We start from the raw sequence: 20,148 nt of genomic DNA on the forward strand, positions 1-20,148 counted from the left end.
GATCCGAATGTAACACCATGAGGTTGTGAGGTTTCATCAGAGGTGGCTAATTCTAATGACTTCTGAAGTGTAAATGATGAGTTTGGTGAAGCAGATTCTAAATAAAAATATTTAACTAAAAAAGGTGAATAAAATTAGGCAACATATAAATTATAAAAAATTTGAACTATTTGTTTAAGAAACTTTTTTTTAGGTTAATAAAACAACAGATAAGTTATTATTTTGCTTGATTTTAAAAAAATTACATTTGTGTTTTAAATAAATGGTGGAAGATAGTAAAAATAATACATCTTTTAAAATGATTTACCTTTTTGAGAAGCAATTACACATTCTGTGACAAAATCAACATGATCTAAATCTTTAGCAGAGTCTAACCCATTGTCGAGAGTAGGGTGCATTTCAGAGGTAATATTTGGTTTTGAAATTTTTGATACAATATACGAGTGATCAGTAGCCTTAGCTGCAGCAAAATCTTCTTCAGTAAACACATTTCTATCAAATGGATATATTCCACATTTTTTAAACCCTGACTGACAATTTTGAACAGTTGCAGCTTTCGCATAAGCTATTGCAAATAATTCACTAACCTCTAATTCAGTTACAGGACGACCTGGATGGTGACGAAGCCAAGTACCAACTTCTTGATCATAGAATATTTTGAGACTTTTAAAAAATGAAACATCAAGTGGTTGCAGTTTGTGCGTGCAGTGAGACGGAAGTGATAGTATAATAACATTTGTCTTGCGAGCTTTTATAATAACACTAAGATTTTTTTTATGACTTGAATGTCCATCTAAAATTAGAAGAACTGGTTGGTCTCTTGACTGTGGCTGGACTGCTTTTAAAAAATGATCAAACCATTTTTCAAACAAATCAGTTGTTATCCACCCATTTTTGCTGCCACCAGAAATAGAACCGATTGGGGCTTTATCTAAAAATTCAGGTCTCACTCGAATACGTGGATAAATCAACATTGGAGGGACAAAAAATCCGCTTGCTGATTGGCAACAAACTATTGTGATTGTTTTTCCTCTTTCAGAGCTTGTTAAGCCACCAACACTATGTTTTCCCTTCAGGGCAACAACTTTTCCTGGTTTATGGCATATAGACAATCCAGATTCGTCTACGTTGAATAAGTTTGCTGGTGGAATAATCTGCATTTCATCAGCATTAAACATTATTTTTTCTAGTTCATCATAAAAACGATTAACTTTTATTCTATTAAAACCAATGGCTCGATGCAATGACGTTGATTCAGCAACTCTTACAGAGAGTTTATTATGACGTTTCAAAAAACCCCTAAACCATTCTTTTCCTGCTGACTTAGTTGCACAATTAAACTTATGAATAATCCCATTTTCTTCACAAAACTGGAATACCATTTGTTTTACATCTTTTGGAGACAGACCAAATAATCTCTGTGACATAGTCAGAAGAACTTCAACAAGTTCTTTTTCTTGAAAAGCTGAGAGTGTTATTGGGTGCCCTGCTCTTAACTTTTTAACACAATTATCAACAGAAACTCGTTTTATATAGTCATGTAGCGTTTGCCTTGGTATTTTATATTGTTTAGCAGCAGAATATTTCGAGCATCCATCAACTAAAACTGCATTTACTGCTAGTTTTAATGATTCATTTGACCAATTACCATATTTTACACGTTTTGAATCCATTATATAATGCTAACACACAATAATATATATATATATATATATATATATATATATATATATATATATATATATATATATATATATATATATATATATATATATATATATATATATATATATATATATATATATATATATATATATATATAATTAATGAACTATTAATTTATTGTATGACATAAATTTAATTTATATGGTGGGGAACTATTATTTTATTAAGTTTCACAGAGACACTAACGAATTCAAGTTTTTCCTAACTCGTTATTATCTTATTACTATCTGAATTACTAAAATCAACTTCTTCTATACATAATATTTCAAACGGTTATTTACATTTTGGTTTCAGAGAAAGCACAGGTCGGCAAATTCGGCACTGCCGAAATTAAAAACTATTAATAAGCCGAAATTATCTCCTTAGAGCAGTCCTTGGAGAAACTTTTATATCTTGTAACATACTTTGATTTTTATCTTATTGCTGCTCACATTTTATTCAGTTTATATTTTTGAATAAAATAAATAACAACTTTTGGTAAAAATTTTCGAGAAAAAATCATTTATCCAACATTTTCAAATAGGTAAAAATGTTAAGAAAAAGCTAATAATCATAAATTAATGCACCTATAATGTAAAAATAAAAGTTTAAAGCAATATTTTTAGGAAAATTGTTTATCTTGCTACAATACCCAACTATGATTTAATTATTCCAATAAATAAATATTTTTAGGTGTTTTTTGAAGGGGTGCCGAAATTATCTCCCTGCCGAAATTACCCTACTTTACCCTAATCAAGTTTACAATTTTTACTTTTTTAAAAAGTAGATTTTTTTATTGATCATATATTAATTCAATCTTTAAAGGTTTGTCGCGATATCAATAGGATAAAGATTTGCATGGAGACTGGCACTTGGGTTGTTTTGTTAAACATGGAAAATCTATATGAAAGTCTTTATGACACATTAAACCAGGTATTTTTTACTTAAATACTTTATTTTTAGTCAAATTTTTTTTGTTTTCTTAAAATAAAGTCTTGGTTATTCTTTAAATAAAAAGCAATTTATTAAATTTGAAAATGGTCAAAAAAATAACTAGTTTGAAAATTAGATAATTTATAACAAAGCAAGAAGCTTTAACAACTCTTTGCAAATAAACTTTTTTACTATTAAGAATTTATGAAGCTAGTTGCAACGCATAAAAAAAACTCAACTTAAAGCTCAGTGAATTCTCAGTTGTCTATTTACTTATGGCCAGCAGTATTTGAGAAATAGATAAAATATATTGTAGTTTATACTTTCCATGTTTTGATCCCTATTTTTGAATTTATCTTGCCATAAATACGGTTTTGAAGTTTTTAGATTGTAATGAAAAAAACAGTACTTGTTGCAAATGATTTTTGTTGCAAATGATTTTTTGTTTTGTTGCACTTGTACATTTATCATATTGAATGAAAATGTCTCATTTGAACTGCCCTCCCCAGGCATGATGGTTAACTATTAATGTCAGCTTGCATAATATCCATTGAAAATTGTCTTCTGAAATCTTTAACAATTATACTTTCCAAGTTTGCATATTGTATTCTACAGCCCATTTCCATTGACTTTGGCTGCAATATCTAGTCGAGTGGCTTATGATAAACTCCAGTGTGTGAGTTTTCATCCATTGCTTTGTGGACTTTGCTCTATGTAGCATTAGTAGAATCTTGCTTGAAAGTCTTATGACCAGAATTATACACAGTTTCAATTAGAAACATGATAATCTAGACCAAAATCTCAATTTCCCACTTGTCTTTACATTATGAGCTCAAAAATATAACTCAGTTATACCTTCATACAAGACAACCCACAAAACTATCACAGATTCTGGAGTTTAAGGGCAATCACCTCTTTGCAGATCTTCAATACATTTTAATAGTGTGATACTTAAACTGACAAAAATGTCTCCTGGCTTCTCAGCTCTATGTAATAGGGTTACCACAATGTAATTTTCTTTATCACACACTCCATGTTTTCTGCTTCATATTTGGTAACTTACTAATTGTAACAATACCACATAAGATTAAAGATTACCCAAACAAAAGTGCTAGAGTTTCTCTGATCTTTCTAGATTTCATAATTCACCAGGTTTTTGTAACATTATTTTTAGAAAGACTAAGTATATAGTTCTTCATAAATCTGAATTCATGTTTTTTGATGTTCAATTTCTAAAAAAAAATTTGAAGATCAAAAAACTTGACCAATGAAAATTAGTGATATATAAAAAAACTTATCAGGCTTGCAACAGATTAAGAAAGAAATTGCTTACTCAACTGCATAGATTTCTTACTTAATATGATTACAACATATCATTATGCTTTAAATTTTAATCAAGTTAAAAATTGAAAAATGTAATTGGTATATATACATTTTTAAATTTAGGTTTGTTAATAGTTAGTTGTATGAAAGGTTTTTAAAAATGTTCTAAAAATTAAGATTAAAATTTTTCAAGTTACTAATTTTCTTTTCTAAAATATTTTAGAAGAATAGAGAAAAGAAGAATAGTACTAAAAAACCTAAACTCTTTAAGTAACAGAGTTCATGATATTTTTTAATGTTACATCTTTATTTAGATAACTGTCAGTGTATTAATGTAAATCCCTGAATATAATATTTCAGTAAAATTTTTAGTATTATGTATCTCTTGGAGGAAAGAACTATGTAGATTTAGGCATCGGAACTCACCGAGTTAAATGCAGAGTGCATGAAGATTTTCGGTGAGATTATTTATAAAGCTACTTCTACTGTTTAATAAATTTTTTTACTTAAACAATTTAATTGGTAGTTCTTTAGTTTACTGTCTAATAAATTTTTTTGCTTAAGCAATTTAATTGGTTGTTCTTTAGTTTACTGTCTAATAAATTTTTTTGCTTAAGCAATTTAATTGGTTGTTCTTTAGTTTACTGTCTAATAAATTTTTTTGCTTAAGCAATTTAATTGGTTGTTCTTTTGTTTAAGAATTTAATTGGTAGTTCTTTAGTTTTGGGAAAAAAGTTTGATTCAACTTTTAACATGTAAATTTTAACTGAAAGAGTTTTTTTTTTCTTTTTATGCTTTATATTTACAAATTGCATTCAGTCATTAAGATGACACTTCTATTTGTGATGAAAATGTACATTAGGGATATGACTTTTTAACTTTTAGTGAAATTATTAATTTCCTATGTCATAAATCAATGAACTTTTGCTCAAAGATAATGAAAACATGGTTTATTCTGCTTTTGTTTTTAAAAAGGTCATGCACAACACTATATTTTTAAAATAGTATATAAATAATAGTTGCGAGTGGCATAAGAATGGCTTTTTGCATCATTATAGAACTTTCTTGAACCTCCTGGAACCTTAGGGAATTTTCTGGAATTCTCTGGTTGTTTTTAGAAATCTCTGAAACATTTAAGCATTTTCGGGAGTCTTTTAGAAATTTTTGAAAGTTTAAAAGTTTTATTGCATATAAGCTGTCTGATAGAGCAATGCTAATAATAATTTTTTTCTTCAGAAATGTATTTAAGTATTTCATTCATAATACCAAATTAGAAAAGTGCTTCCATTACTGAAAAAAAAAAAGATGATATGGGGCAAAGGATCTTGTACAACTTTATGAGTTTTTTGAGGAGAAGAAGAACTGTTTCACGTGAAGAAAAACCATTAGAAAGTAATAACAGGATAACCACTCAAAGTCCAAGATGTTGGTCGTTTTCTGTTCCTGGAGAATCAAATTGAGAAAGAAAAAACAAGCTTATGGCATAAGGAATTAATTTTCCATATTTATTGATTCAAATTGTACACAGAAAACTGGATAAAGTGCTGAAAACGTTAATAAATGTGTAAAGCAAAAATATGATTCATTGAATAAAGTTTTTGACATCAAAAAAAAAGGGTTGGTGAATGGCTCTGTTTTATTAACAAAAAGATTGTATTATCTTCAGATAAAAACCAAAGGACAGGACAGGTATGTAACTCGGAAGGCTGTGAGTTTAAAAAACTACCCATCCATCAGAAAGAAGAAAATTGTCCTTTGAGTCTACTGTAACAACAGCAGCAGCAACAACAAACACAACTTCCTAAAACAACAGCAACAACATCAACTTCCGAATCAGAGATAAGATTGAATATCAAGAATCTAAAGATTCTAAAGAACAGTCCATAAGTACAAATGATAATGGTACTCGCAAAAGTACAAGCAAAAAGTACAACAAAACCAAAACTGCAACCAAATTAGTAACATCTTCAAAGCTGTCAACTAGAAAAGCAGCAATCATTTGTGATCAGTTATCTCAGATGGGGTTGATGTTCAGACAACCTCACAATCTGGCATATTCACAATCACAATAACATTCAGATACCTTCACAATTTAGCATATTCACTATTAAAGACGCTGTCAAACTTAAAAAACTAATGAAGATAATTGGGTGGTAAATGTATTAACTATTAAGAATATCAAGTGTTAGTGTTGAAGAAAGAACGAAGAGAAGTTAATTTACAAGCAATCGATCTACCAGACAGAAAAGCAGATAATGTTGTCAAAAGCATAACACTGCTCTTGATGAATACAATTTATCGCAGAGTATAAAGATGATTGTAGCAGGCGCTGCAATTGTGAGCACTGGATTAATGTTTGTAAATTCAGATCTTATGCATGGTCAGATTGTTATTTTACTGATCAAATGTAGAATGCAAATGATTATCAGTAGCTATGTAGCAGTTTACAAATTCACAAGAAAGCGGTAAACTCTGTGAAAATGTTTCAGTGTCAGCAACCATTAAGAGTGGAAATACCTAGAACAAATCAGTGCGCAGAACAAACAATCAAGTGTCTTCAAGAACTTTTTGATTTCTATAAAAACAAAAGAGAACATTCAGCTTAGATTTACTTTGTCTAACAAAATATAATTGTATACTATGCTTTAATACTTCACATTCTCGTAAATACTTCGCATTATTTTTATGTTTTAAGCAGTAGCTTTTCGTTCTTATAGAATTGATATGTAAGCACATAATCTGACATTAATTTGTAATTTAGTGTTATGCTGTAACAAATTGTTAAATGCTTAAAAACTGCATAAGTACTCTCCATTTACAAAAATTAGAATTTGTTTTAGAATTGTTTCTTTAACCATATGCGTTTATGGTAAAGTTGTATTTTTGGTTTTTGCATGAACTTTTTCAACAAAGAAATCAAGTTAATGTCTTTTGACATGAGTTTTGAACAAATTTTCCTCAATCTATTGCCCAGGATTATGAGGTCACAAAAAAGTTATAATCCTAATGTACATTGTAATAATAACTGTAAGTTTGTCACAAAAGGAAGATGGAATTACAATTAAGAAAATGATGAATGTAATGAAAAAAATTTTTGTCTATTCAAAAATATTTCATCACACCAACATCTAAAAATGTGTATTGCATAAAAAAAAGTTTCTTGGTTAGAAAACTTTTATTGATTTGCAATCAATAAAAAAAAGTACCTTTAATAAGTTGACACTTTATTTTGAACTTTTAGTGAAAAGTGAGATAAAAATGTTATTGATAATTTATCAATAATTTATCAATAATATATCGATAATATATTGATAATTTAACTATTTTACTAATGAATAAAAGAATTTTATTCTAAAATACTGTCAAAAAAACGGGAACATATTTTTCCCTTGTATTTTTCTCTTAAAAACCAACCATCTAAGAGATAAAAAGAAGCACATTTTAGATTAGATATATTATTTACATTGCATGTTAAAGAAAATTGTGAAACTGACTAGTTAAATTCCTTAAATATCAAATATCTTTTAAATGATTGAATAATTTTTTTAGGCTCATGAATACGTGAATATGTTTTATAAAAGGATATTGTGAAACAATCTTATTCAATTCCTGCATTTCTAAATATCTTTGAAGTGATTACATAATTTTTTTTTAGGCTCATAGTGATTGCAGATAAAATCAATGTGTACAATACCTTCCCAATACCTCTTATAAATAGGCTAGAGAAGCATGTTTTAACAACATTGAATGGGATGAAACCTTTTCAAGTAGCAGTGGCAGAAAGGCTTAAAAAATGGGTTTTTGATTTTTCTTGCTTAAAATCATCAACGTAAGTCTTTCTCTTGTTTTCCATTGTTTTGTAAGTCTAAAATTTGTTCAGTTTATCATTTCAGAGTTAAGTTTAAACAATAAAGCTTTAAATAAAATCTTTTTTAGACATGAGTTTGAACCTTCTGAATCATTTATTGGGTACACCGAAGACAGTTGTGCATCAGTTATACTTAAAGTTTCCCAAGAGTATAAAAATCCTGATGAAGTATGTATTTAGATTACAATTAAAAATCAGCTTTTAAAGTGTTTGACATTTTTCATTATGACATATCATTGTAGTTTTTTTTATGATATTTCAGTTTACCACTAATTTTCTTGAACAACTTCCAGTTTCCATAGTTTGCATACATACTGTTTTAATATTGTATAAAAAAACACAACTTGATTAACTTTGTATGAATAATCTTGCGTTTGTAAACCCTTGTTAAAAGCAAAGTTTAGGAGATTTTCTTTTTAAACAAGTCTTTTAACTTTAACTGTTTGCAGTATTTCTAAACTTTAGTTTTTAAATATTTTCAAATAAACTTATCAGAGTTATTTCCTTGAGTAAAGGCTTATAGCTGTCCATGTTTTTTATTTGTTGAATTTGTGCTAAAAAACTTCAATTTAAAATTATTACTTTGAAATAAAGTCTAAATTTTTTTGTTTTTTTAAATTAGATTTTTGAAAAAAGTTGTCGGTTGCTTCTAAATATAGCTACTCCTGACTCTTTATCCCGTGTTGTAAAAACAAACTTAAAAGATAAGTTTGATTACTATTGGAATATTTATTTTGTTGAGCAGTTTCATTACAATCTGGTGGAATATCTTCAAAATGAACTTGTAAATTCATATAGCAAGTTTATGCAGGTACTTTTAAGCAAATTTCAACATTTGGTTTGGTGTTTGAAATGTAACTATCTAATAATGAAGGTTCAATTACAAATGTAAGTTATAAGTTTAGGTAGCATATTAACTTTAGGGAATACTCTGTTCTTTTAAAAAACACTTTTAAAATTAGCACTTTCTGGAGTCTTTCAGAAGTTTATGGAAATTTGAAATGTTTAATGTTGTATATAAGCTGTCTGATAGAGCAACACTAATAATAATTGTTATATTTTTTAGAAATATATCTAAGTATCATTTTCATTCATAATGTCATGTTAGAAAAGTGCTTTTTTGCAAAATAGTTCTATGTTGCCAAAGTTTGAGATCTAACAAGACTCAAACATATAGGAAATCACTTTTTAAACATCTTTTAAAATTTTTAATGAAATTTTATATAGGACTAATAAAATTCTTTTCCTGATATTCGACTTGTAATTGTATTGGATTTATTCTTGATAATAGTCATATAAACTTGTTTTTATTCAGTTTCCTTGTTTTTTTTTGGTTTGTTTAGAAAAGATTCCTTAAAAGCCAAGCAAAATACTTTGAATGTAAATAAGTCCCTTCTTAATTATCTGTAACTCCCATAAAGTAATAAAAGCATGCAATACGTCTAGGTTGAAATAGAATAAACAAGCTAAATTACCAATAAGTAAAATACTTTAGCATTATGTTTTTAGGTAACCACTTTTTCAAGACTTTTATCACCATGTGACAAAGAGCTTCTAAATGATAAGCTTAAAGGTTTTAAAATTGAGATGATTTCTATAATGCAGTTTCCAACTGAAAAATCCTTCAGGGATTGCCTAAGGTAGATTTATGTTTGGTATTTCATAGAATGATATTACAAATCTTTTTTCTACAATGAAGTACTACTATCAATTTATCTCATGTCTCAATACACTTGCAGATATGTTCCACATATCTTTATAAAAAAAATTTTTTAAACGTAAAAAAAGGTTTCAAATATGTCTAAATGCTAATATAAATGAAAACAACTGTTTAATTTGCATGGCATATTGACCTTAAAACCTGAAAACATTGTTTGATGTAAATATAATTCGCATGACCTTTTTTCTAAATTCTGTTAGAGAGTTGAAATTTTTTATGTTTTAATGAAAATAATCTTTTTTTAGAGTTTTCTGCAGCACTGAAAGCAAAGAAAGAAAGCTTATTATCATCCAAGCAGATAATGCACAAGAGAGGAGCAAGCTGATTGCATGTGTACAATATATTTGTAAAGAAGCAAGAGATCAGTTTAAAGAGAAAAAGATATCGCTTCTCTTTGTCTTGCAACTAAACTATAAAGCCAAACGCCTAAATTTATTAGGCTCTTTGTCATTCTGGGAGTGCAGTCATATTGATGAATTGCATAGCTCAAACTTACCACCATTCATCAAGTATTCTGGGAAATCTTTGCATGAAATTCTGAGTTTTGAGGATGTAAAATTACAAATGATTAATCTAATATTAGGTTGTACTCATATGACTGTTAGACGATTGAGCGACACAAATCAAATGAGTATTGAAGAAATCTCACAGAGAATTGATATTATAACAAAATTTTTAAGAAGCAATCCAGGAGGTTAAGTACTTTTCATCATTATTATAATTGAAATATAAAATGATTTAAGTAGTCCAATACCTGTACATTAAAACCAAGTGAAAGGTCAATATTTTTACTGCTATAATTTGTCTTCATAATGTTCATATGGAGTAATCCAGCGTATGCTATAAATAGTATTATAGTATTTCATTGATAAAACCTAGTATCATGTCTAGAATTAAAAAAAACCTCACTTTTTAGTTACCTAAATAAATTTATAACAAAACATTTATTTTTAAATAACAGATATTGATAAATACTTACAATGTAAAATTGAAATTGGTGCATAATACTTATGTATAGATTTTTTTGTTTAGATATTCAATACTTGTTTGTCACAACCATATTGAAGTTGATTCAAATAGGTTTAGCTGAAGAAGACAGTCAAATGCTGCCTGATTATGTAACAAATTGGGTACAACATGAAGCAATAGAACAAAAGTATCAACCTGCATGTGGAACTTTTAGGCAGGCATTATTTTGTTATGCCGAAGATCGCATTGTGCCTATTCTTGCCTCTATTCTTTCAAGTTTAGATAGCTTTGGAAATCTTGGGCTTACTTGCAGAGAACCAGAATACACAGAGTTGTGGTTGAACCTGTTTTCTAAAATTACCTTCATCTCAAAAAATGTAACATCAAAATTGTCAAATCCATTTTTTCGTTGCAAGTTTCCATTTTCAGATAGGATCTTCAAAGAAATTGATGATGCATTTAAAAGTTATATAAAACCAGGTTAGATGTTTTTTTTTATTTGGTAATAATAAAAAATAGCCATTGTACCAAAACAATATTTTTACAGTAAACTATATATATATATATATATATATATATATATATATATATATATATATATATATATATAAACACACACATGTATATACATATTTTATCAAACTTTAAATATTGCCGTATGCTAATACATAAAATTTTAATTGATTGAATGTTATCAAAATGTAATCAAAATGTTCATTTGGTTATGAAAAACTCCTTTGATATTTACAAGATGCAACTCCTGAAACTCATGATTACAAGCAAATTTATGACGTAGTAGCATCTTTACCAATGGGAAACCTGGTTATGAGTTTGCCAGTTCAGCGTGTTGATGATTACATTTTTGACTTAGTGCATTTAATGTTTCCTGATCAATGTCAAAGCCCTCATCAAGGCCAAAGTTCTTACAAAGTAATCACTGATAAATTTGTATCTTATTTTTTATTTTTTCAGAAGCTTGTTTGTCACAAACATGTTTACTTAAATGTTTAGATTTTAGCATTTGCTTTAATTTCATTTGCAAAATTTATTGTTGCTGCAAGGGATAAGCAATATAAAGAGCTTAACATCACAAAACTAAACAAATTTAAAAATGCTGAATGTGATATAATTGTTATGCACATTGTTCTAAGCACTAAGGAATTTCAAGAAAGACTTGAAAATATTGCATTTATGCTTATAAACTATCCAGAAGTTGGAGAAAATCTTCATGTTGAAAATGCTCTAATTGTAAGTTATTTGTTTGATTGGTTTTGAACTTTTTTAAAGTTATAATGGCATTTTATATCATTTTCTTGTATTTGTAATTGATGTTGATTTGTTTTTTGTTTGTTTGCTTTTGCTTTTTTTTGCTTCATTTATATAATTCATTTTTCAAGGATGTAGATGTGTTGCTTATGGATAGATTGCTATCTGATATTGCTTCAAAACGCTTCTGTCCCAGTGTTATTGAAGAAATAAGAAAAGGAAAAGTTTGGGTTGTTAATGTTGTTGAATCTGCAATGAAGAGCAGCTGCAATGCTGTAGCAAAACAAATCATAAACCAATCACAGTATGATATATTAAAGTTATAACAGAGTTCTATATATTTCTATCATGATAAATTTGTGCACTTATATGCTTTTCATACTCAAACAAACTTAATCCACAAAAGGCACATGCAGCTTACTCATTTAATTTCAAGGATGTTCTTAATTTTTCTGTTTTTTTTTTTTTTAAATTTGGAATTAAACAGCTGTTGAGAAAAAATATAATCAAAAAATAAAATCACATAAATATAATCAAAAACATCAAAAAGTATATAAAAGTATAAATGTTTTGCTTCATGTTTAGACTAAAATGGTGTAAGCTTCGAGTTTGTCAAAAGTTTGCTGATCTTGTTTTTCAATCTTCAACCTGTTTTTGCAATCACCAAGTTGTGTTATTGAGTTCAATGTGGAAGGTTGTTTTTTTAAAATTTATTTAGAAACTGTTTAAAAAGATGTTAGGAGCTTTTTTCTATTTTTTTCAGTCATTTAATGTTTTGTTCTCTTTAAAGTATTATTTTTGTTATATAAATCTTTAAAGTATTTGTTATATAAATTTTTGTTTTGTTAATACAAATAAATTTTTTTGTCAATAGAAAAGTATAAATATTTATTTTTGGCACAAAAATTAGAAATTAGAGACACTGACAAATGATATGCTGACTGTAGAAGCATGGAATATTATTGAAGGATTTTTAAAAGAATCTCTTATGATCAAATATAGCAGCTTGTATGTAGCAATTTATATGTTCAGAATAACTTTTTCTTTTCAATACTTTTTCTATTTTTGTGTGTTTATGTGTCTAAGTAGTTTTTATAAAAATAACAATTAATAAAACTTCTCCTCTTTTTTTACTTTAGTGATGAAGATTGTATGATTTATTGTTGTAATGAGTTTTCCTATGTACTACCATGTTGCAGAGCTAATTATCATCTATGTATGCATCGCATTCTTCTTGAAACTTTAACGTGCCCAAAATGTAATGTTACTTTTAATGAAAAAGATATCTTTCAAGACAGCTTAGAGAGAAGGTATGCATTCATCTAAAAGCTTTTTAGTAGTTGTGTTTTAGGATAGACAGAGCATCAAGTTTCTGTTTTTTCTTATTGAATTTTACACTTTGCAGTAAATAAATTGTAACTACGCATTCTAAAAATACTGGTACCATTCATAACTGAGCTCGATTTACATTTTTTTTAAAAACTGCATTAGAACAGTTTTACATTCAAATTTAGACACATGATTTTTGAAAAAGAAGAATTCAAAAAACGTTGCATTTCTTTTTATGCTGAAATTGTGACTGAGTTTTGCTTTGCAAGGAAAGATTTTAATCGAGTTAGTGAGGATGTTGTAAAAAAGATATTGGATTATGTTTTTTCTACCAACTGCACTAAAGCATTTTCTCCGATACCAGATTATGCACTAGACTCAACTCCTGTGATTCGTTCATTTTTGCTTCAACAGCTAATTCAAAGGTAGTTCTTTTTAAAAATATTTCTTTAAAGTTGCTAATTTTATAGGATTTTTTTACACTTCTTTTTGAAGATAAAAATGTTGAAATGATTGTTTTGGTAGCTCTTTCTTTGATACATTATATAAAAATTTAAAGGTACAAAACAGAAAATTTCGATATTTATATGTTTTAAAGGGGCTACAGAGAAGTTGAATGTTATCTAAAACAACTTATGTCAAAGTTACTTGCACATACAGATCAAAGTCAGCTTTTTGAAGTTGTAAATCTTTTTATTTATTGCATGGAGGTGAGTATTTTATTTTATTGACATAATTGTCTAATAAGATATAAAATCTCTAATACTCATATAATCATGCTATTGCATAATTTTTATATAAAAAGATTTCAGCATCCATTATTGTATTCCAAATAACCTTTAAATTATTCATTTGTTTTTTGTTTTTTGTTTTTTTTTAAAGGATAAAAAGGAGCTGGAGCTTTCTTTGCTGAAGAAAGAAACTTTATTTGATACTGCTTTACTTAATCATATCTCAGAGGAATTGCTTGATGCATATAACATAATTCAAGAAGTCAAGCCCAGCGAGTTTTTGACTGACATTTTTTCCCTTGAGCATACTGCTGGATTAAGAGCAATTTTGTCTATATCAGCTCAGATATTGTGTACTTGGTTCCTTGAGGAAAAAAAGTCTGTTGATCAATCATTGAAATCCACTCTCGATACCTTTTTTTCTACCTTAGCAAAGTTTGTTCTAAAGAATAAAAACAGTGAAATTCATATTTATTTGTTAAAACACATTGTACGTAATCATGGAATTCAAAGTTTAAAAGAAATTGTGAAGAAATCTGAAATGGAGTGGCTTTTGACTAAAGATGCAGATTCTGTATATATTGAATTTATTTATAGTTTAAAATAGTAAAGAAATTAATTTAATAATTTTTTTAAATATCTACAAAAACTTTTGTGAATGATTTTGTTCTATTTTTTAATTTAAAAGTGAATAACATTAATTTCAGACTAAAATAACCAGTTATGATAAGTTTTTGGTGTATGGTGAGTATTACAAAGAAGTTCGCAATCAATTTGCAGCTTATGTTTTAGAAGAGAATGTTTCCGGGATATCTCAACTTGAGCAGGTACATCTGACTATATGGTCCATCTTATCAGCTAAGCTTATACGTTTATGATAATTGCTCAACAATTTAATAAATATGTAATTTCCACATTTCAATTTCTTTATATATATATTCTTTTATTTTAGGAAAATAAAAAGAACTCATTTTTTCAGCTGTCAGTGTTCAAAGGATTTTCCAATCTTCCTGCAGAGGTAATAATTTGTAATTTTTAATATAGTTTTAACCTGTTTTATTTACATGCAGTTATAAAGTAATCTTTACTGTAATTTTTGCTTTTTGTTCTCTGTAGAATCTTACAAGAATTCAACAAACATTAAAAATACAGGTAATTAAAATTAATTTTGTCTGTTCACTTAATTTCTTTCGTTGAGCTTTGGTTATTTTAATCCTTCTTTTTAGACATCCGCCATGTCTGCCATGAAAAGGTTTTCTGCTTTGGAATACCTCTCAACTCTTTTGTTCCATTTTTGGGTGGTAGTTAGTGATGGAAATTCGTTTACTCGCCTTTTTAAGTTACTGGCGACTAGTCCGCACAATGTTTATGTAAGAACCTTGCAATATGTAACATTTTTTTTTAAAGAAGAAGGGTTCGTTGTTAGTTGTACTTTTTTTAATTCATAAACAACACATTATTTCAAATATTGAAGGGAACAATACTATGCAAATTTTAAAACATTGTTGTTCCATTAGGGTTGGTTTCTTCCTGCAATGCCAAGTGACATTTTATCAGAAGTATTTGGTCTAAATTGTAATGATGCATACAATTCTTTTCTCTTTTACGGTAAACTTACATGATGAAATGACTGGAGTTTTTGATGAATAAATTTATTATATGCTATTGTTTATATTGTACATTGTATGTTCTTACATTATATGTTATAGATTGTTGTATATTGTTCTAATTACTTTATTTGTTTGAATTTTCTTTGTACTGTTTAGAATGCCCTCGAGGTCATCCTTACGTTGTCTCAGAAGTGAGAGCTGGCTTAAAATATTCCGATTTGCAGTAGAGTTAATTTTTTTCAAAATAAGGTAGCTTTTTAATAAAAAATATATATATTTTTTTTCAGTGCGGCCGGCCAACTCAAACTTCTTTCTGCAATGTGTGTCATTTACCCATTGGTGGTAGATCTCATAAGCCTCTGGTTAATAACTCCGTAATTTCTAATAGGTATCTTTTAAAACATAATTTGCAGCTGCTTTTCAGTTGTTCTTATCAAGAAAATTCAATCTTAGACTTTGTTATGTGCTTATGTGAGTTTTATCAGTTGCTTTATAGAGTTGACTCTACAAAACCTGGTCATTGTTTGGGTGCAGCTTCTGAACGCACTCAGTTCGCTATTCCACAACGTGATTTGACACCTCTATCTGTCACCTTTCAAAATCTTTTAGTGCATCTTTCGTTGCTTGTTGCAACATTGTTAGGTCATGTCAAGGTATTTTGCTTTTCTAACATTCTTCATCTTAAAAGTTATCTAAACTATTATAATAGTCACGATCAATATTTTGTGTTAGGATGTTGCAAAGCTGGTGCACCCAAAGTTAAAAGATGATAAAATCCAAACGTTTCTGGAACAACACATTGAAAAGGATCTGACACTGTTATCGAATAGAATTGCAAAGAATAATGATGATACTAACACCGCAGTTCATATTTTACTTAAACGCTTGCTTTTAAGTGATGAAAAGGGTACTTTTTTTTAAATTTAATGTTTTATATTTTGTTAATTGTTTTGTTTTCTTTCTTAAAACATTTTCACTTTTTCTTTTTATAGATAGTGTCTTCACAATGGATTTAACAAGTGTAGATAGGAGAAACCGATATGAAAAAGCATTTGACCAGAAATTTATTCAGCCTTTTCTTCGCGTTCGTTATTTTTTATGCAGTTGCTTTTATTACAGCAGATTTTTACACCATTTGCTCTTTTATTTGGTTTTTTAGTAAAATGTGCAAATTGAGCAATTGTTACTTTTTCAGTCTTTGGATGATGAATTACTTTTGTTCAACAAGTATTTGGTAACAGACCGATGTGTAAATGACTCACCGTTAATGCGGAAAATATTTGAACTTGATGCAGAACAAAAACAAAAACAAAAACAATCTTCTATCACAATTATGAGTCCTCAGCTTTGGTTTTACAGACAATCAGTTTCAGTTGAAAGTTTAAAGGTTGCTGTGCAATTTAGAGGAGCTGCAGGAGGTGCAAACGATATATCAATTCTTGCGAAGTTTTTAGAACAGGTTTGCTTTGTTATTTACCAGCTTGATAAAAGTTTTGAGTGATTTCTGTTTGCATTTTTCGGACTTACTTACTTAAATATATATGATTCATTTAACTTTTTAGGAAGTAATACTTTCTATGATACAAGATTTGCCAGCTATCTTAGAGCTTCAAAAATTTTTACAAGCCGAGTTCAATTATAAATTAGACAAGCAAACTGCTGTCGATAAATCTGTTAAGCAACTCTTATCAGAGATTCCCAGGGGTATGATTTATGATTCAATTTTTTTTTACAGTTTCCTGCAACATCTTTACTTAAAGTAACTTTGCGCAAGAAAAAATATTAGTCGTGTTTTTTTGGTTTAGATTCAAAAAAAAAAGCAGACCAGCTCTTCAAATGCTTTGTTAAAACATGGAATCAGGCGCGCATCTTTTTCACAGGTTAGCTATACTTGCTTCTTCTGTGATATGAAAAGGATTTTATTATACCATTTTGTTTTGGGGCAACTATTGTTTCATTTTATATTTGTTATATACTTTTCATGATTTTTTTTCCTATCATTTTTCAATTTTATCTTTGAGCATTTTAGGTTTTACCTCATTTTTGTTTATTAGAGAGGGAGAAACATTTACAACCAAATCTCCCTTTGATAAAACTTGACGAGAACAGCAAATTGGTATTTTTTATCAGCACAAATTCTGATCATGGTTCATGTGCCACTATGTTGATCGATTTTCTAGCTTTTAAACAAAACGAATTTTTGGAGGAATGTCACTTAATTAATAGTACCAAAGTTGCTCAGCGTGTTCCAATATCGCAGTTAAAAGAAAGTGATGTTATATCTTATGAACGAAATCGCGATCTTCTTCCGCTAGTTCTTTTAAATTGCGATTACTCTCTTGGAATTGGGAATGCTCCTAAGATTGAACACAACTTTGAAGTAATTCAAAGACGTCTTTATGAGAATGTTATTTTCGGAAAAGCATTGATTCATAGGGAAGTTATACAATTCTTTTACAGAGGTGACGTCAAAAGTTTGAACTTCTCTTTGTTGGGGCGTTCTGTTCGTCAGGTTTGCAGTTATTTATTTTATGGAAATTGTGCGTTAGTCAATTTATCAGATGTGCGTTAGTCCATTTTCTCTTTATAACAAAAATTATTTTTATGGATCAGTCCAAGTGAAGGTATAGATTTACTTGGAATTCGAATAATTCAAAACTATGCACAAAAATGGCTGTTTAACTTTCATACATATTTTGGTTGGCGGGTTGGTCGCTGATAAGTTCACTACTCTTTTGGTTAATTTCCTTGCATAACCATGAAAATAACCCATGGTATTTAAATTGGAATTTGGATCACCATGGGTCATAGCTTTTTTATGGGTTTTCCATGGAAAACACATTACCCATGGGTTTCACATGGTGACGAAATATCAATTGAAATGTCATCGAGTTTTTTTCATGGTTTTTCCTTGAATAATTCATGATCCTTGGATTTTCATAGAAAATCTAAAAAAAATATTTGGCATGTAAACTTAACAAAAAAAATTTGGTGCATTTTACTTTCCCTAAAATTGCTTAATAATTATGAATATCAGAATTTTTAACTACTTTGCTTTTTATTATTACCAATAAACAAAAATACAACTATGCCATGATTTACTACTGCTCTAACTGCTGATGTCAGTTAAGTTGAAACTGTTTTTAATTTAAAATAATATTACAAACTGATGATGCTGGTAACCATAATCCAGCGAAATTTTCTCATAATAAATTATTATTTGTATTAGGAGAATACAAATAATAATTTATTATGAGAAAATTTAATATTTTCTTATTAATATAACATACACTCTTATACAAGATGTCAACATTCAAGTCATATACAGTATTGGACAAAACATTTGCAACCAAATAATGCAAATTTAGTTTCTTTATATTAAAGTGCTGCATTTTTTCAATTTAGAGAAATAACTATGTAACTGTTTAGAGACAAAGTTCTTCAAGTTTTATTCATCACAAAGTTCATTATTTGTACACGAAAATTAATAAATTAATCAAAAGTATTAAAAAAAGTTGATTTCCTTCGGGACAAAACAAGTGCAACTCGACAAAATGTTGACCAAGCTGTATTTTGCTATCAATATTTCGTGGCGAATCCTTTGTTGTTGATCACAGCCTTGCATCTTCGAGGCATAGATTCGATCAGGTGATCAATGAAACTTTGTGGAATCGCTGCCCAGGCCTTTTGGATTTGTTCAAACAGTTGATCCTTATTACGAACACCTTCACGATTAATTCTGCGGTTGACGATCTCCCACAGGTTCTCGATAGGGTTGAGATCCGGAGATTGAGGCGGCCAATCCATCACCGATAGGTGGTTGTCTTGAAACCACTGCTTGACTACTTTTGCGGTGTGTTTCGGATCGTCGTCTTGCTGAAAAACCCATTTTATTGGCATATTCCATTCAGCATGAGGTAACATAACATCTTTCAGGATATTTTTATACATGAAACGGTCCATTATTCCATCGTTTCGATGTATTGGACCTAGACCGTTAACAGAAAAACACCCTCAGACCATTACATTGCCTCCACCATGCTTCACTGTCTTATGGCAGTAACGTAAATCGAGGCGTTTTCCGGCCGGTCGACGTACACGGCAAATGCCATCGCTCCCAATGATGTTGAACTTCGATTCATCACTGAACAGGACAGTTGGCCATTTCTGTACATTCCAGTCAATATGAGATGTAGCAAACAGGAGTCTTTTCTTCTGGTTTTTTAGTGAAATCAGCGGTTTCTTTGCAGGGCGTCGAGAAAACAATCAGGCTTCAACAGCACGTCGTCTGATTGTTCGGTCCGATACAGGCAGCTCTAATTGCTTATGTATCTCGACTGATGATATCCAGGGATCCTTCTTGACGGATCTGAAGATCATAGAATCCTCTCTAGAAGTGGTGGAACGCGGTCTTCCACCTATTTTATCTGCTGCCAACTTGCCCGTAGAACGATATTTGGAACATAGTCTTGATACGGTCCATTTTTTCACGCGATATTTATCACAAATACTTTTTTGTGACATTCCACTTACGTAATCGCCAATAATTTTCTTTCTTAGTTCCAATCCAAGACTGTCGGGAGCCATTTTTGCACTTGAAGTCATAAAAATAATAAAAATAAATAATCACGCTTCTCAAGGCTTACCGTGTTACATTTACCTTATGATGATACAATAATGCTCTGTGGAACACAG

General features: G+C 29.1%; 1 protein-coding gene across 1 annotated transcript in view; it reads left to right on the forward strand.

The window, feature by feature from the left end:
* Positions 1-20,148, forward strand: part of LOC149882723 (E3 ubiquitin-protein ligase rnf213-alpha-like) — an 82,263-nt gene that overhangs the window by 57,904 nt on the left and 4,211 nt on the right. The window contains exons 49-79 of the mRNA XM_090100953.1: positions 2,530-2,637; positions 4,333-4,418; positions 7,616-7,789; positions 7,897-7,996; positions 8,451-8,639; positions 9,338-9,468; positions 9,794-10,242; positions 10,581-10,997; positions 11,269-11,447; positions 11,529-11,765; positions 11,915-12,087; positions 12,369-12,477; positions 12,694-12,791; positions 12,923-13,093; positions 13,298-13,537; positions 13,711-13,822; positions 13,995-14,417; positions 14,551-14,670; positions 14,796-14,861; positions 14,960-14,995; positions 15,070-15,213; positions 15,361-15,451; positions 15,610-15,644; positions 15,741-15,841; positions 15,950-16,106; positions 16,186-16,360; positions 16,446-16,537; positions 16,649-16,912; positions 17,016-17,157; positions 17,259-17,333; positions 17,508-17,965. Of these exons, the coding sequence (XP_089957079.1) occupies positions 2,530-2,637; positions 4,333-4,418; positions 7,616-7,789; positions 7,897-7,996; positions 8,451-8,639; positions 9,338-9,468; positions 9,794-10,242; positions 10,581-10,997; positions 11,269-11,447; positions 11,529-11,765; positions 11,915-12,087; positions 12,369-12,477; positions 12,694-12,791; positions 12,923-13,093; positions 13,298-13,537; positions 13,711-13,822; positions 13,995-14,417; positions 14,551-14,670; positions 14,796-14,861; positions 14,960-14,995; positions 15,070-15,213; positions 15,361-15,451; positions 15,610-15,644; positions 15,741-15,841; positions 15,950-16,106; positions 16,186-16,360; positions 16,446-16,537; positions 16,649-16,912; positions 17,016-17,157; positions 17,259-17,333; positions 17,508-17,965 (5,352 nt within the window). The remainder of the gene's footprint in view (positions 1-2,529; positions 2,638-4,332; positions 4,419-7,615; positions 7,790-7,896; positions 7,997-8,450; positions 8,640-9,337; positions 9,469-9,793; positions 10,243-10,580; positions 10,998-11,268; positions 11,448-11,528; positions 11,766-11,914; positions 12,088-12,368; positions 12,478-12,693; positions 12,792-12,922; positions 13,094-13,297; positions 13,538-13,710; positions 13,823-13,994; positions 14,418-14,550; positions 14,671-14,795; positions 14,862-14,959; positions 14,996-15,069; positions 15,214-15,360; positions 15,452-15,609; positions 15,645-15,740; positions 15,842-15,949; positions 16,107-16,185; positions 16,361-16,445; positions 16,538-16,648; positions 16,913-17,015; positions 17,158-17,258; positions 17,334-17,507; positions 17,966-20,148) is intronic.

The sequence above is a fragment of the Hydra viridissima genome, unplaced genomic scaffold (genome assembly GCF_058129835.1).
Source record: "Hydra viridissima isolate aposymbiotic clone 2 unplaced genomic scaffold, HvirCarnegie_v1 scaffold_10, whole genome shotgun sequence".
Lineage (NCBI taxonomy): Eukaryota > Metazoa > Cnidaria > Hydrozoa > Anthoathecata > Hydridae > Hydra > Hydra viridissima.